Source organism: Malaclemys terrapin, chromosome 15 (assembly GCF_027887155.1).
Source record: "Malaclemys terrapin pileata isolate rMalTer1 chromosome 15, rMalTer1.hap1, whole genome shotgun sequence".
Classification (NCBI taxonomy): domain Eukaryota; kingdom Metazoa; phylum Chordata; order Testudines; family Emydidae; genus Malaclemys; species Malaclemys terrapin.
This window is the reverse complement of record NC_071519.1, coordinates 33135038-33150950: the sequence shown is the minus strand read 5'-3', so window position 1 is coordinate 33150950 and position 15913 is coordinate 33135038. Positions and strand designations below refer to the sequence as shown.

General features: G+C 60.7%; 2 protein-coding genes across 2 annotated transcripts; one reads left to right on the top strand and one right to left on the bottom strand.

Moving 5' to 3' along the window:
- Positions 1 to 1615: 1615 nt before the first annotated feature.
- Positions 1616 to 5298, bottom strand: APOC3 (apolipoprotein C3). The gene is made up of 4 exons (XM_054005385.1): positions 5269 to 5298; positions 4108 to 4173; positions 3146 to 3272; positions 1616 to 2040 (listed from the first exon to the last, which is right to left on the bottom strand). The coding sequence occupies exons 2-4, from the start codon at positions 4163 to 4165 to the stop codon at positions 1941 to 1943; spliced, it is 285 nt and encodes a 94-aa protein (XP_053861360.1). The 5' UTR covers positions 4166 to 4173; positions 5269 to 5298; the 3' UTR covers positions 1616 to 1940.
- Positions 5299 to 11493: 6195 nt separating this feature from the next.
- APOA4 (apolipoprotein A4) lies at positions 11494 to 14373 on the top strand. Its single transcript, XM_054005384.1, has 4 exons — positions 11494 to 11566; positions 12018 to 12112; positions 12422 to 12548; positions 13129 to 14373. Exons 2-4 carry the CDS (start codon positions 12064 to 12066, stop codon positions 14054 to 14056), a joined length of 1104 nt encoding a protein of 367 aa, XP_053861359.1. The 5' UTR covers positions 11494 to 11566; positions 12018 to 12063; the 3' UTR covers positions 14057 to 14373.
- The last annotated feature ends 1540 nt before the right edge of the window (positions 14374 to 15913 follow it).

Below are 15913 nucleotides of genomic sequence, written 5' to 3'. Positions count from 1 at the left end.
CTTCCCACAGGACCCAGCCGCCGAGAGGGCCGTGCACAACGCCCAGCCCAATCTGAGAGCTCTGGGAGCCCCGAGGGAGAGGCGAATGTGGGGCTGAGGGGTGCTGGGCAGCAGACAAGGGGTGAGGCCATTGTAGCTCCCCAGGGGAATGAGCCCCTCAGGTTCAGCTGTGTCCCTTGTGCATGGAGCGGCTCAGCTGGGCTGTTATAAACCTGCTTCTGAGGGGAGCGGCAGCCGGCTGGGGCTGGCAGCTCGGGGGCAGGATCTGGGCCTGGCTGGTGGCAGGGGTGGTGCAGAGCGGTCAGAGCTGAGGGCTGTTCATGGAGCTGGCCAAGACAGAGTGGGTGAGGCACAAAGGGTTGATTTGCCAGCTGAGGCCTCACCAGAGCCGAGCAGGGTGGGACGGTTAGCTTGGCGTGAGCTGGGTCCTGCAAACTCAGCTGCTCATGCTCCTGCAGCCATCTTGGTGGTTAGTGTGTGCGCGACACCCAGCCCACATCCCAGCATCACACCGAGATGGGGCGTCCGGCCGGGCCCTGGTGCCAGCTGCCCCCTCTGTAGCAAAGCAGAAGGGCTCTGTGCACTGCTCTCGAGACCGCATCTGGCAGCCCGGCAGTGCTGGCTGCAGCCTGAGCTACAGGCCTTGTAGGCCTTGTTTCCGTCTGCTTTCAACCTGCTGGGGCCGGGGCCAGGCCATGAGCCCACTGTGGGGGTCTGCCGCACAGCAGTGCGTGTCTACAAGGTGTGTGTGTGTGTGGGGGGGGGCAGCTGTGTTGCACAGCTCTGGGGTTTGCATACAATAACCACCCACCCGGCTATGCTGGCTGTAGGTTTTGCCAAATCCACATCTCGACGCTAGCCGGGAGAACAGCCACCCTGCGGTCTGGCCCAAGATTTTCAGACACCTTGAAGGGGCCTGATCCTGAGCAATTTCTGAAAATCCAGCCCCCTCTCCGGTGTCTCGGGCGGGGAGCCCCCAACCACAGCAGTGGCCTTGTTCTGTACTTCAAAGCATATTCTAGGCAGCCATTGTTAAAGCAGCATCTTCCTCTAGGTAACCAGCACCCCATTCCCCTGTCCTCCTTCCACTAGAAACGCAGCTGCGGTTCCTAGGTACCCAAGAAGCAGGTGGCACAAGGGGTGTGGGGGGGGATGCACGAAAGGCCTAATGCTGACTTCATTCATTGCCATGCAGCGAGCTGGGATGTGCCAAGCATGGGCGTCCGCCTGCATAGCTGGAGGATTGGGGCTGGACTGGGAGCCAGGGCACGCACCTGAGTCCTAGCCTGGGGGATGGTGATTCATTGGCCAATAAATCCCATTCTGGGCAATTGTTCCCGAATCCTAGTTGGTTCCAATGAGTCTAAGTGGTAATGAAAGAGGTGCCGGGGCTCAAGCAATTTTGTTTACATTCATAATTGATGCAGCAAGCCCAGAGGTGCCTGGGCTATGAACTCCCAAAATCCAGCACTGCCTTTACCTAATGATGGGTATTGCACAGAGAATGCAAACAGCTTCTCAAACACTGTCCTGCTTCTCCTGGGCGCACTGGTCACTGCATACAAGCTGTGTACGCGCTCACTGCAACACTCCAGTAAAGGCCACCAAATGCATCTCAAGTTTACTTCATTTTATTGCAAGATACATGACAAACTTTGAGTTATGATGTTTTATAAGGAAAAAAAACCCAGCCCCTCCAAACCAACACACCAGCTGGTACCAAAACTCCTGGGCCCCAGTGGAAGTAGCGTATGAACCCGCCACGCTGAGTGGAGATTGAGTTACTGGACAGACAGGCAGGCAGGTGGGACAGTGCTTAGCTGGAAGGATGCTGCGCTCTCTGCCCAGAGCAGGGAGTCAATTTGGTTACAATTTGCATTACACATCCTGCACCTGCACTCACTCAGCTGAGAACCCGACCAGAGCTGCTGATGTGGGGCTCACTGCCCAGGCGGCTGTTGCTCCCAGAGCGCGGAGAACTTGTCCTTTAGCACATCCCAAAACTGGTGTACGTCCTCAGCACGCATATTGACCCAGTCCCTGAAGGATTCAACACACATTGGGGGGGGGGGGAGCAGAGGAGGAGGTTATATTAAAAGGGGGGTCCTATCTGCACAGGTCTAAGATAGCCACTTTAATAATATGACTCAGTGCAATCAAGCTGTGAGTTACACGCATGCGGGGGCAGAGAGGGAAGGACCGTATACGGGGTGTTGTGGGTCTGGGGCTGTCCCTGTGCTATAAAATGCTGCTTTAATAAGCAGTGCAGGGTCGGGCATGGCTTTTATAATCACGCTGCCTAGCCTGGAACTCTTTGAAACCCCTGGGCCACAGGGCATCCCCTGGGGGCTGGGGATTGGGCTGGACTGATGGGACTGGTGCACTTCGCCACAGAACAAGTGCAGCAGGGGTAGTAGCAATGCCAGCTTCCCCCATCCAGTCCTGGGGTCACAGGGGGACCATCTGTCCATGGCCCGTTCAGTCCCTGCCCTTTCACTGAGCTGCCAATTAGAAGACCGATTCATGGGGTATTTTGTGTCCTCCGAGGGACTGGACTGAGCCCCCTGCTCGGTCTCATGCCTATGCCCCTGAATGAACCAGTTTGCATTCTGGGGCAGTCAGAGCGCTCGGGGTTTGCTGCACCCCATTGCCTAGGTGTGACGGCTCCGGCTCCCTCTCCCTCTCCCAGCAGAGCACTCCCAGCTCCTGGCAAAGGCGGCTGGGTACGAGCCAGCCAAGTGTTTGCCTCTCGGGAGAGGCACTGGGAGCAGACCAGCTGCTCGGGGCCCTCAGCCAGAACGGGTGCAACTCGGGTGCTGACCCTGCAGTGCCCATGGCCCTCACCTGCAGCTGTGGGACGCTCAAGGTCACAGGAGCTTTGTCACCGGCTTCCTGGGCCCAGGGTTGTACCCCAACTTATTCCACACTGGTGAGCAGGGGGCTGAGGGCTCCTGCTCGCTGCTCCCGGGGGCGGATCTCTGCAGCTCCCGCGGACAGCTGGGCACTGCCCAGCCCTGTATCTGCCCCTAGCCTGGTCGCCAGAGTTCTCCGGATGCTGGCTGTGCATGGGCAGGTGTGGGAAGGGGAAGGGCTTGTGGTGAGAGGTGGGGGAGACCCCTGGGCCAGAAGGGATGGGGGGGCGTACCTGGCCTGCTGAGCCACCTCGGATTTCTGGACCTTGGTTAAGGCGTCCTTGGCCGTCTGAGCCACGTGCTGGACATAATCGTGCACCTTCTTCACAATGGTTTCCTCCTCCCCGGGGGCCTCCGCCTCTGCAAGCACAAACCAAGCCGTGTGGGGAAGGGGGGTGGGAGGTTCTGGGGGGTATTAACAGGACTGTTGTATGTAAGCCATGGGCGATAACTGTCCTGCTCTACTCGGCACTGGGGAGAGCTCAGCTGGAGTCCTGTGTCCAGTTCTGGCTGCCCCACTTCAGGAGAGATGTGGACAAACTGGAGAGAGTGCAGAGAAGAGCAACAAAAACGATCAAAGGTTTAGAAAACCTGACTTATGAGGCAAGGTTAGCAACCAGAACGTTTAATCTTGAGAAAAGAAGATGGGGGAGGGACCTGACACCAGTCCTCAAATACGTTAAGGGCTGTTATAAAGAGGCCGGGGATCAGTTGTTCTCCATGTTCACTGAAGGCAGGACAAGAAGTAATGGGATTAATCTGCAGCCAGGAGAGATTTAGGGTAGAGAATAGGTAAAAATGTCTAACTCTAAGGCTAGTTAAGGTCTGGACCAGGCTCCCAAGGGAGGCTGTGGAGTCCCCGGCACTGGAGGTTTTTAAGAACACGTTGGAGAAACACCTGTCAGGGACGGTCCAGGTTCTCTGGTCCTGCCTCAGTGCAGGGGCATGGGCTGGGTGGCCTCTCGAGGTCCCTTCCAGCCCCACGTTTCTGTGAATCCCTCTCTGCCTCCTGCTGCATCGTAACTAACGGCACTTTCATGGCTGCATGATTCCTCTTCCCTCTTCCCCACCTCACCCCCCCAACCTGCTCCCCCCCACCCTTCTCATCTCTTGCTTATACCCGATTCCTTCCTCCCCCATTCCCCCCCAAGTCTGCCCCCCTTTCCCTCGCCCCCAGAGGGGTGGCGGCTCTTACGTGCCACGGCAGCGAGCAGTGCCAGGCCGAGGAGCGCGAGGAGGAGCAGGGCCTTCATGGTGCGGGCTGAGGAGAGAGCAGCAGAGCAGTGAAGGGCTGCAGGGGCCGTCCCAGTGACAGCACCCTCACCCGGCGTAATGGCACCCGCCCTCCCATGTCCCCCACCCCAGCTGCCCTCTGGATCCAAAGCCAGCCAGCTCCCCGCTGGGCGTGGTGCACCGAGTCCCCCCAGCCTCTTGCTGTGCCCCTCTGGACACGTAGGCACAGCCTGGCCCCGGAGCCAGCGGCTGCAAACCCAGCGGGCTGTACGGTGTCAGGGCCAGCGCTCACACCCCAGCCCCGCTCCAGCCTGGCATGTGGGGAGCCAGGACGCGAGCGGCCCCCGCGAGTTGAGCTATGGGGGCAGAACGGGCGGCAGGGTTCAGCTCCACGGCTTGGAAACAAGGGGGCTCAGAATAAACAGGCATCCCCGTCTGTCCCCCCACTCATGCCCCAGCCCCAAGCTGGGGGAAGGACACTGCCTCCCTCCATGCACCCCGGCTCTGCTAAGCCGGTCTGGGGCTAGCGCGCAGCCTGGGGTCTCCGCCTGCAGCAGCTCCCTGCTCTCTGGCTCCACAGGCTGCCGCGTGTGTGTGTCTGGCAGCTTCCCCAGCAGAGGTGGAGAGGACTGACAGCCCCAGCAGGCAGAACACAGAGTCCCTTCAGGCAGATTGGGTCCTGTCCTGCTCTCCCCAGCCTTGGAGCCAGTGCTGTGGGCTGTTCCCACTGCCCCCGCCCTGCTGCCAGCCTCAGCCTGGCCTGCGAGCGCAGGCCCCGGAGCAGCGCCTTGCGGCTGGCTCAGAACACATGCAGGACGGTTTGATGGTCCTGTCTGCATGGGGGGGTCGTGCCATGAAGCTGCACACCCCTCCCGGGGGTGGAGAGTGCCCCTGCCCAGTGGCATTCCCTGGGCGTCCTACGGGGACCCTGGAGGCTGGTTCACCGGGGGCAGGACTGGCTTTTCCCTGTTATCTCCTCCCCGTTGCAGCCAGGACTGCTTTGCCTTTGCGGTGATGCTCTGCGGCTTGACGTGCAGCTGACTCACCTCCAGGGGGGCGCGAGCCCCAGCCGTGCCCCCCCAGCCCCTGCCCCAGGAGCTAACGTGTCAAACTCCAGGCTTACCTGGCTGCGTTGCTTCCTGGGCTTTGCTAACCAGCTAGAGCCCCGGCTTCATGCTTTTATACCCGCCCCAGCAAGCGGCCTCCAGGGGCCGTTTGGGCAAAGGTCAGCGGGGTGGCTTGGCCGAACCGAGGCGGGGGGTTGCATTTATGGCTCACTTTCTTGCTGCCAGACATATTCAGGGTCAGGCTGCAGGGCGCCATCGGGGAGTTGAGAAATCCCTCAGCAAACCGGGGCCAAGGCTGTGTGTGTAACACACACGCACACCCCCCCTGCGGTGGTCAGTGCAGAGCAGTGACAGGGATCCCTTCCCTGCTTTGCAGAGCCTCTAACTCCCTGCAGTCGCCTCCTTATCTGGCTCTCCCCTTCTCGGGGGTGGGCCCCAGGTGAGTGCTGCCAGGAGAGATGCTCCACACCCCAGCCTGTCCCGAGCTCCCTGACCCGCTGGGCCCAGGGGAGGCGGCAACTCTGTCTATGGCACAAGAGTGACCTCCAGTGGCCTGCATCCAGCTTGCATCGGTGGGCAGGGCACTGGATCCAGCTCCGGTTTGCTCTGACTTTGGGGGCAGGCAGGGTCTGGACTAGCTGCCACGAGGGCCTGGGGCGGGACTGCACTGCCGGGGGGCACGCTGGTCCTGTGCTCAGCGCAGCGGCTCCTGAAGGCACCAAGAGCCGTGTGAGGCCTGGCTGCTCCCCCGTTGTCCTGGCTGGCAGAAGGGGCAGTGCCAGCACCACAGCAGCGGAGAGAGAGCAGCAGGGCCCACGTGGGAAGCTGGATTGCCTGGTTACTGAGGAGTTTTCTGGGCCCTGTCCAGCTACTCCCCCATGGAGAGTGGAGACCCAGGTCCAACCTGCTCCCCCCCAGGGAGGGAGAGGAGGAGCAGGGTGACCCTGCTTCTGATGACCCTTTGGCTCTGGCCCAGTGACAGCCCCCAGGGCTCCAGGCCATGTCATTCCCCAGTCACATTGACCCCCATAAGCACCAGCTGCAGCCCTGCTAGCTTCCAGTTCCGGAGCACGTCCCGCTCACCTGCGGCAGTGAGCGGAAAGGAGGCCAGGCTCCAGCACAGCTGAGCTGCGTGGAGGTTTGGAGAGGAGGCCCCTGAGGGATATTACAGCAGCAAACAGAGGTCCCAGCCCTGCACAGACAGTCCCTGCCCAAGGAGCTGGCAGCAGAGAGACAGACTGGCCCAGGAAGTTCCCCCTTTTCACAAGTGGGGAGCAGAGGCCCAGAGAGACTTGCTCACCGGGGGAATAATTGGTAGCTCTGGGCATTGTAGCGGACACCAGCATGGTAACAAGCAGTTCAGCCTTTCTGTGGCTCCAGGCTTGCTGGGTTTGGTAGGGGAGGGATGGTATGAGCGCACAGACCAGCCCTGCGTTGCTTTGCTCTCAGCATGAGCCGGGACATCCTGCTGCTGCTGGCATCTTCCTCCCTGAGGTCTCCAGCTAGCTGGTGTCCTGCACACGGGCCTTCTGCGGCCAGGGCTCTTTGGACTCTGGGCGTCATCCCCACGGAGCCCTGCCACTAGCCCGGCGCCCCAGTCACCTTGTACTGTGAACCGGTGAGAACACATGGCAGGTGAGCTGCAGCCTGGGCCCGGGAGCCAATGTGCTGCAGCTCTGGGGAAGCTCTGGGTTGCCTCCGGCTGGGGGACGAGCTGTGGGGAGACATTTAAATGTGAACTAGGAAAACTCGGGGGGAGGCTTGTGCGGACGCCTGCAGCTGTGCCCATCCGGCGCTCTCCATTTCTCCCTCAGCGCTTAGGTGGCTTGTCTTACGCTCAGGCTGCATCTCCTCCCGCTGCTGCTCGTTCCCCTCCTCAGGGCTGAACCGCGCCCTGTGACATCATAAGCGGCCACCATGGAACCGACTGTGATGTCACCAAGCGAAGACTATGATGTCAGGTGGGGGATATGCCTCGTGGGGGCAAGGGCCCGTTCCAAGCCCTGTCTCAGCGCTGAGCAGCTCCGAGCCAGGACTCCTACAAGGCGGGTTGCTCGCTAGCACAGGGCAAGGGAGGGGAACTCGCAGGACAGCGAGTGCCATCCAGGGGGTGGGAAATAGCCCTCCCCCCAGCCCGCAGGCCCCCCCTGCCTATGGTCACGAAGGAGACCAATGGCTGCAGCCCCTGGGATGAGGGACAAGCTGGGTGTGTGGCCAGGGGAATGGGGCTAATCTTGCCCCGAAGACTATCTAACTTTCCCCTGGCTGGCCCCACAACTGGGGAAGCTCCCGGCGGGTTAAAGGCACATTTGCCCCCAGTCTCGGCCCTGAGGGGCCTGTCGGTTGTGCAGATGCTCGTTTTGCCAGGTGCCCAGGGCAGTGGTGCCAGGAGGAATGCGTAGCCAGGGCCCTGCCCACGTCCCAGCCCAACGGGGACTCTGTGCTGGGTGAGGGGTCCCTGCTAGCCATGCCCGGCTGGGATCCTGCTTCTGAGCCCGGTCACTGGTGATTGTATCCACCTTACCACAGGAAGGGGCTCGCCCGCTCGGAGAGGACAGACGGGCTGTGGCCAGCAGCCACGTCACAGACTCACCTTCCCAGTGTGGATTTGGGGCAGGCCCTCAGCCTTGCAATGAGCAAGAGAGGAAAGACTCGGCGTGGTCTCCGTGCTGCCCTGGGAGGGGCCCTATGGGAGCGCTGTGCCGTATGCTCAGCAATTGCCGCTCTAGGGCTGCGCTGGGTGCCCCAATGCCGGCCAGGGTTCCCGGGGGCTGGGGCTGGGCTGAGACGGAGCTGCAGAGCGCCGGGCTGCGTGGAGCAGTGAGGGCACTGTGGGGAGTGCTCGGCTGGAGACGCTGTCCCAGGAGCTCGCCACTCTCCTCTGGCCGATCTGGTGGAACTGCAGGTGGGACTGGGCCGCTCTTTCCCCGGCCCAGTGATGGTTTCTCCAGGCAGATGTAGTTTTAGAGCACTGGCTTTTCCTTTGTCTGGATCCAGTTTGTTTCCAGACTGGGGCAATTCCAGGGGTAAACATGAGCCTCTGGCAGCTGGCTGCACGGCGCCTTCGCTCACAAGGAGAATGAAGCGCAGTCTGTTCCCTGCTGCAGATTTGGACACATCACAAAAGCAAGCCTTGATTTCGTACAATGGGGCCTAATTGTCAAGAAGAGGGTGGGAGATGGAGGAGGCGACAGGGCAAGACTTGACATACATCAGCAGATCCAGAGTGCAGGGGAAGGGCTGGAGACGGGGGTGCTGTGGGTGAAGGTTGAGGTGCGTTGGCAGAGCTGGGCACAGGGAAGGCTGGCGGAGATGGGGATGCTGTGGGTGAAGGTTGAGGTGCGTTGGCAGAGCTGGGCACAGGGAAGGCTGGCGGAGACGGGGATGCTGTGGGTGAAGGTTGAGGTGGGTTGGCGGAGCCGGGCACAGGGAGGGGCTGGAGATGGGAGTGCTGTGGGTGAAGGTTGAGGTGGGTTGGCGGAGCCGGGCACAGGGAAGGGCTGGAGACGGGGGTGCTGTGGGTGAAGGTTGAGGTGGGTTGGCGGAGCCGGGCACAGGGAAGGGCTGGAGACAGGGGTGCTGTGGGTGAAGGGTGAGGTGGGTTGGCAGAGCCGGGCACAGCATACACCTAGGCCCTATGCCCTCGTTAAGTCACTGAGTCCGAGAGGCGGGAGTGGAGCGGAGCCGAGCCTTGGTGCATCCAATGTGCACTCAGACTTTGCCTCCCGTCCAGCCTTGGCAGTACCACGCTGGAAGCCAGGACTTTGACACCAGCGTCTGGTTAGCAAACACCCGCAGACCATGTTGCTCAATCCAGCCCTGCCCAAAGCCAGCAGAGCAGTGGAGCATGGCCATGCAGAGCGGTCGCCTCCCTCCATCCCTGCTGGGAGACTGACCCTGCGCTGGGCAGGAAAACCAAATAGCCACTTTGCCCATAACCAAACCCGCCTTGCCCTGGACACAGCTGCAGGGTTGGGCCAGGCTAGATTTGCTCTGCACCCGCCACTGACCCGTGGCGAGCAGGGCACTGTGCCGGCTGCCTGGGGCAAAGCATCTTGGGCTTCATCCTGCAGTGTGCTGAGCACGGCCCCTGCCGGGTAGGTCAGTGAGCACTGGGGACACAGCTCGTGGCCAGGCCCTGGCTGAGGCAAAGCTGAAGGAAATGCTCGACAAGCAGCACCTGCACTGCTGGCCACTGTGCTAATGCTTCCTAGGGCTCCCCGACCTCACGCAGCCCAGCGTCCGCTGGGACTGGGACACATTTCCCCCTCCTGTGGGAGACTCCTGGGCAATTAGTCTTTACTGGGCGCTGACGGCTTCCTCTGCCATGTGCCTCTCGGCCCCTGCCAGCTGGACACCGTGCGAGCTGGGGCCTGGGCTGCCTGGGCCTGGGGGTGGGAGAGTTCCAAAATCAGTTTCTTTTTGTGCTGGGCTCCTGTTGTGCCCCTGATCCGCCCCCTGCCCCCAGCCTTCTCACACACTGGCACTAAGCATGCTGTGGGGTTTGAGTGGGGCTGGGCCTGCGTCTGCCAAGGCCTGTCCAATGCCAGCGCCTCATACGGAAATCCTGGGCTTGCTCCCTCCTCCCACAGGATATACAGCAAGTCGCATTGGCTCCAGTGTTCCCAAAGCCATTACACGCCCCTTCCCCCTGTACACACACCGCGTGCTTGTCTGCAGCTCTAGGGGCACAGGCGTTCCGCACTCGAGGGCTGGCTGGGCGCACGCGCTGTCCCTAGCTCCCCGTACCTGACCCGAGCGTCCGCCCTGCTGCACAGCTGGAGAATCAGGCCTGGGCTGTTGACGTTTCTTTAGCCTTCTTGGGACTGCTTCCTCCCTCCTCAGCTGGGACCCTTGATCCGGGTGAGCTGGGGCAGCAGCCCATCACCTGGCCACCTGCAGCATGGGGAGCGGCCAGGCCTGCTAGGCAGTGCCTGAAGAAATGGCCCATGGGGTGGGGGGAGAAGGACCCACACTGAGTTTAGGGGCTTGGTCACAGTGACGTCTTTTTGCATGATATGTCGTCATGCATGTCCCTTCACACACACGCCCCCCCCACACACACACGCACCCCCCCCCCCCACACACACACACACCGTGTGTGTGGGGGTGACTTGGAATGACAAACAATGGGTCGGATCCCCAGCGGGTGGCGATCAGGGCAAATCCAGTAGAGTCACTGCACTGCTTCACATCAGCTGCGGCTCTGGCCCTGTGGCCCCTGTGCTCTGATGCCCCAGACGGCCGGGGGGCGGCTCAGCGCAGAGACTTTTCTTCTCAAAATCATGGGACGGATGTATAAGAACTGGGCCCCTTGCTAGGCCATCCGGAGCCTGTGTGGGGTGGGTCCGTCAGGGCATCAGTACGGACAGGGACTCCGGTGCACCTGGGAGCTGGGCTCCATGCGGGCAGTGAAGCTGGCTGGGGAGGGGGCAGTGAGGACCAAAGGGTGGAACTGACGTTAAATGTACTTTGCCCATGATACAAGAAGGGGAAACTGAGGCACTGAGCCGGGTGATGAGCCTTGCTCCAGAGCCAGTGGCGGAGCCAGTAGAGCCTGAGTGTTCTGCATGCCTCCACCCCGGTTCTTACCACCACAGCAGCTTCACATCCACCCCTGCAAGCAGGATTACAGATGTCTCAGCTTCACAGCAATTTGTTTCAGCAGGCGCATCTGCAGGCAGTGCTGGAGACTGATGGCCGGGGGGTCAGGGGGCAGGCGGGCTCTTTCTGGGAGCATAATCACAGCAGAGGCTGCCAGTGATTGTCCTGCTAGCGGAGAGTTCCCCTCCTGTATCGGCTAGGAAGACATGCAGCCCGGGACTCGGCCTGGCCTCTGTGCCTGGCTGGGCAAAATGTGCTTCATTCTTGGGCCTGACCCTGCGAAATAAAAATCGCTATCCCAGAGCCCCCTCCCCGGGCAGCCCCCTCCCCGCTCTGCAGAGCCACCTGCTGTGCTGGGCTGACTAACAACACCTCTCCCTAGCTGCTGAGCAGGGGGAGGGAGACGGGATCCCCCTTGGGCCGCCTCAGTGGAAAGTCCCAGACACGAGCCCAGCAAATGGCCTGGGCTGAGTCCAGCTCTGCTCTCCCTCTCCCATGTCCTGCCTGTTGGCTGCCGTGAGTTACACCTGGTTCCCTGCAGTGCCCCCCCCCCCATCTCCAGCATCGCGTCCCAGCAGATAACGACACACCCGTGCACACGTCAGGAGCTTCCACGTTGTGTCCTTACTAAAGTCCAAGCCCTGGGGACTGTGTCACCAGCCTGCGTGGAAGCCGGCGGGGGCTGCTGGCTGCGGTATAAATACAGGCCAGCAGGGCACAACCGGCAGCCGGGGAGAGGCAGCAGCACAGGTCAGCTGGCTGGAAGGGGGAGCAGCAGACAGCTAACCCCTGGGGCAGGGAGCTGCAGGAGCATGAGACCGCAGGCCCTGCTGGGCAGTGGTCACTGCACAGTGTCTCGCTGGGGAACGGCTGCAGGGGCATCCTACAAGGGGTGCAGCCAGGAGACGGGCAGGGGCTACGGGTCTGTCCAGAGGAGTCAGTGGGTGGGTGAGATGGGCACTGGGAACCGCAGCCGTTTCCAGGTCAATGGCTGAGCTGCGGGGTCCCTGCGGGGAGCTCAGCCCGGCAGGAAGAAGGGGTGCTTTGACGGGGGGACAGAGGAGGGGGAGGAATCCCAAGCTACCTCGTTTGTCCCAGCCTGCCCTGTGACAGCGAGGGGCTCAGCATGGGCGGGGGGGCGCTGCGGGAAGAGCAGGGTCAGTGCGCACGGGGAGACTGATGCATTTTGTTCTCTCTGCAGAGTGGCTCATTTTGCCTGGCTGGTCCCTGAACCCAAACAGCGCAGGATGTCTCTGAAGGCTGTCACCCTCGCTCTGGCGCTTCTCGCCATCACAGGTAAGGGAGAGCAGCCTCTCCTGCTGGGTGGGTGCAGCCCTTGGGGCTGGGGGCCCTCTCGGGCTGCCTCCTGTCCCCGTCCCAGCATCCTGCTCCGCAGAGCCGTGGCCAACTGGACTCTTTGCTCCTGTCTTGCCGGGGTCGGCTCCAGGGAGTGAGGAGGGCCTGACCTGGAGATGTGGCCTCAGGGCTATGTAGGATGCTCTGCGAGGCTGGATGGAAAGAAAGCCCCTGGGAATAGGAGAGGGGTGGGGCAGGCATAGGGCTGGCTGCACATGGCGCTGAGCGCTGGTGCTCGTTTCTCCATAGGGGCCCATGCAGATGTCAGTGCCCGGCAGGTGGCTGATGTGGTCTGGAATTACTTCACCCAGCTGACCGGCAATGCCAAGGAGACGATGGAGCAGATCCAGCAATCTGAAATCAGCAAGCAGCTCAAGTGAGTGCACCTGAGAGCAGCCCCTGGCCCCCACGGGTGGGCGGGTGAGGCCGCGATCCGTAGGGAGGGGTGTGTTGGAGCCCGTGGGAGGGATGAGACCTGAGCAGGTTCCTGGGGCTGGCACGGGTGGAGAGACTAAAGCGCTGGTACCTGCTTCTCTGCACTGGTTTTAGGAGATCCAACCAGAATAAACAGTCACACCAGAGCAAAAAGCAGCAATGAAAGAGAAGCCGGCTGCCTGATGTAACAAGGGCGTATGGCCTGCCAGACCCACTGCCCCACTAAGCGGGAGGGACCCACTCTCATACAAAACAGTGGGGACAACAGGCTTGCAGGGAAACGTGCCCCCCCACCAGGTCAGGAGCAGGGTAGCTGGGAGAGATGGGGTTCCCTAGAGGCACCGACAGGCAGGTCTGCAGCCAAGGGCTGCTCCGACAAGGGTGAGCGCACAGAGATGGGTACCCCGGAAATGCCGCTAGCTGTAGTTGCAAGGGTACAGGGTAGGGGACGGTGCTTGAGTGGGCAGTGAATCAATGAAAGACACTCCAGGTGCTGAGCTTCCCTTCCCCTTCTCCCCCAGCACCCTCTTCCAGGACAACCTCCAGAATGTCAACTCCTATGCGGGGGACCTGCAGAAGAAGCTGATCCCCTTCGCCACTGAGCTGCACGCCAAGCTGAGCCAGGACTCGGAGAAGCTGAAGGAGCAGATCCGGCAGGAGCTGGAGGACCTGCGCGTCAAGCTGTCCCCTTACGCCGACGAAGTGCACCAGCAGATCAGCAAGAACGTCCAGGAGCTGCAGCTGAAGCTGAGCCCGTATGCCGAGGAGCTGCGTGGCCAGGTCAACCAGAATGCGGATTTGCTGCGCCGGCAGCTGGCCCCCTACGCCCAAGAGCTGCGGGACAAGCTGCAGGAGAACGTGGACGGCCTCCAGGCATCCCTGGCCCCCTATGCCGAGCAGCTCCAGCAGCAGATTGACAAAAACGTGGCGGACATGAAAGAGAAGCTGGCGCCCTTGGCCGACGCGCTCCAAGTCAAGATAGACCAGAACGTGGAGGAGCTGCGCAAGCAACTGGCCCCCTACGCCCAGGACGTGCAGGACAAGCTCAATCGCCAGCTCGAGGGCCTGTCCTTCCAGATGAAGAAGGGTGCAGAGGACCTGCGGGCCAAGCTTTCGGAGAGCGCGGACGAGCTGCGCCTGAAGCTGAACCCTTATGCCGAGGAGCTGAAGGAGAAGCTGCGCACGGATGCCGAGGGCCTGCGCCAGTCCCTGGGGCCCTACGTGGAGGGCCTGAGCGGGCAGATGGAACAGAAGATTGAGGAGTTCCGCCAAACCGTGGGCCCCTACGGGGAGGCCTTCAACAAGCAGCTGGTGCAGAAGGTGGAGGAGATGAGGCAGAAGTTGGGCCCCTACGCTGGGGAAGTGGAGGATCATCTCAGCTTCCTGGAGAAGGACGTGCGGGACAAGGTCGCCTCCTTCTTCAGCACCATCAAGCAGATCGAAAACTAAGGGGATTCCTAAGAGGGCTCGGCTTCGCTTCCTATCGCCACCTGCTCACCCTCACCTCCACTGCACAAGGCAAGCCGCTGTCTACCTCAGAGCCCGGGGCGAAGAGCACTGGAACCAGCCCCAGGACAGGCTCAAGGGCTCGCTGGTCTTCCACAGCTCATGCCACAGCGCGGGAAAGGGACCCGGAGCTGTGACTGCCAGGAGACCTGCACATGCTGGACGACTGTCTGTGCTGCTACCGACTTTCCTGCCCTTGCCCTCACTCCAAAATTGCACCTACTGTATCTGCTGAAATAAAAACGCAACACAGCAATGCACATGGTGACTCTGTCTCTCTCTTAGCCTGACCCATACGAGATGCATTCTGCTATTACTGGTTCTGCAGAGGCCCTAGGTTCTTCCTTGGGTGCATGGGGTGGGGGGTGCTGTCCCTTCCCAGTTCTAGTGGCGTGATAAAGTGTCTAATTTGTTAAATTAATGAGCCCAGTACACTCCAGTGAGTCTGAACAGGAAACCAGGGGATAAACTAGGCTGGATGAGGGGAGAGGGAAAAAGATTGTCTGGTTTTTCTTTCTTTCTTTCTTTCTTTCTTTCTTTCTTTCTTTCTTTCTTTCTTTCTTCTCACCAGTTGAAAGCCCTGTGCTGGGATGTCCTGTGGATACACCCGGGTGATTGCCAATGGGAGGGAAGCAGGGTCTGGGCAGTGGGGGATGGAAAGGGACCTGCTCCACGCAAGGTGGTCTGCATGGTCATGAATAGTGTGGGGCATGGGGCTGGGTGATGGAAGCAGGGAGGGGAGGTGTCCACAAGACAGTGTCTCTGTTAGGTTGTGGTCCACGCATTGAGCTAGTTGGAGAACACTTGTTGCAGTGTCTGGGGTACAGACACTGCAGAGGGAGGTTTAAATCCAAGGGGAAACATTTTTAATGTGGATTGATAAACAGACCAACCCTGGGAATTAACATTCCCTGGCTTGCCCGCCTGAGAATGACCCCCTTACAATCGCCTCCTGAGCCCTGGCAGCCACCAGCCAGCTGTGAGCTCTCGTGCACCCCCCACTCTGCCCCACTCCACTTCTCTGAGCAGCAGATCCTGTGTCCCAGGATTGGACGGGGTTTCCCAGGGGTCCTCTTCTGCCAGGCTAAGACACTTGCTGCCCTGGGAACAGGGCACTCTGGTTTTCCCGGGCTCCACTTCCTATTCTAATAGTGTGTCATTCATCTACAGACAAGGAGCCAAACCCTGCACTGGGGTAAATCGGTGCAGCTCCTTTGAGGTCAATGCAGGTATGGTGCTTTGCATCACCCGAGGACCTGGTCTGAGGGACCATGGAACACCCCCAGCTGAGGGAGCGTGGTTTGGGGACACATGAAGGGCTGCTAGCTACAGACAGCGGTGGTGTTTGTTAACATCTGAGCCATATTGATATGCAGCTGTGACTGTCTGCCAGCTGTGCGCTCTGACAGCAATCACTCCACCTTGGCCCTGCTCTTCATGGGGCCGGCAGCAGCTCAGCCTGGCCTGGGAGCAAAACCCCAGGGCTGGAATTATTAGTGTTTGGTTCAAAGTGAACATCACGCTGGATTGACCACCCAAGGGTCTCTACCCACGGAACAGGGACAGCTTTTCCCCACACTGTCACAGCCCTGGCCCGAGGGCTCCCTCTCCCGGGGGGAGAAGGGACTGCAGGCTCCACGGTGCATTCATCCCCTTGGCTGAGGCTGCTAACGAGGAGCTAGTTAGTGCTGTGAGTGATGGGGATGCCTGTCCTGCAGCAAGGGGCTGGAGACCCACCCACCTCTTTGTTTCAACGAGGCCTCTCAATGGCCAATGCATGAAAACCATTTTGGGTGCCTA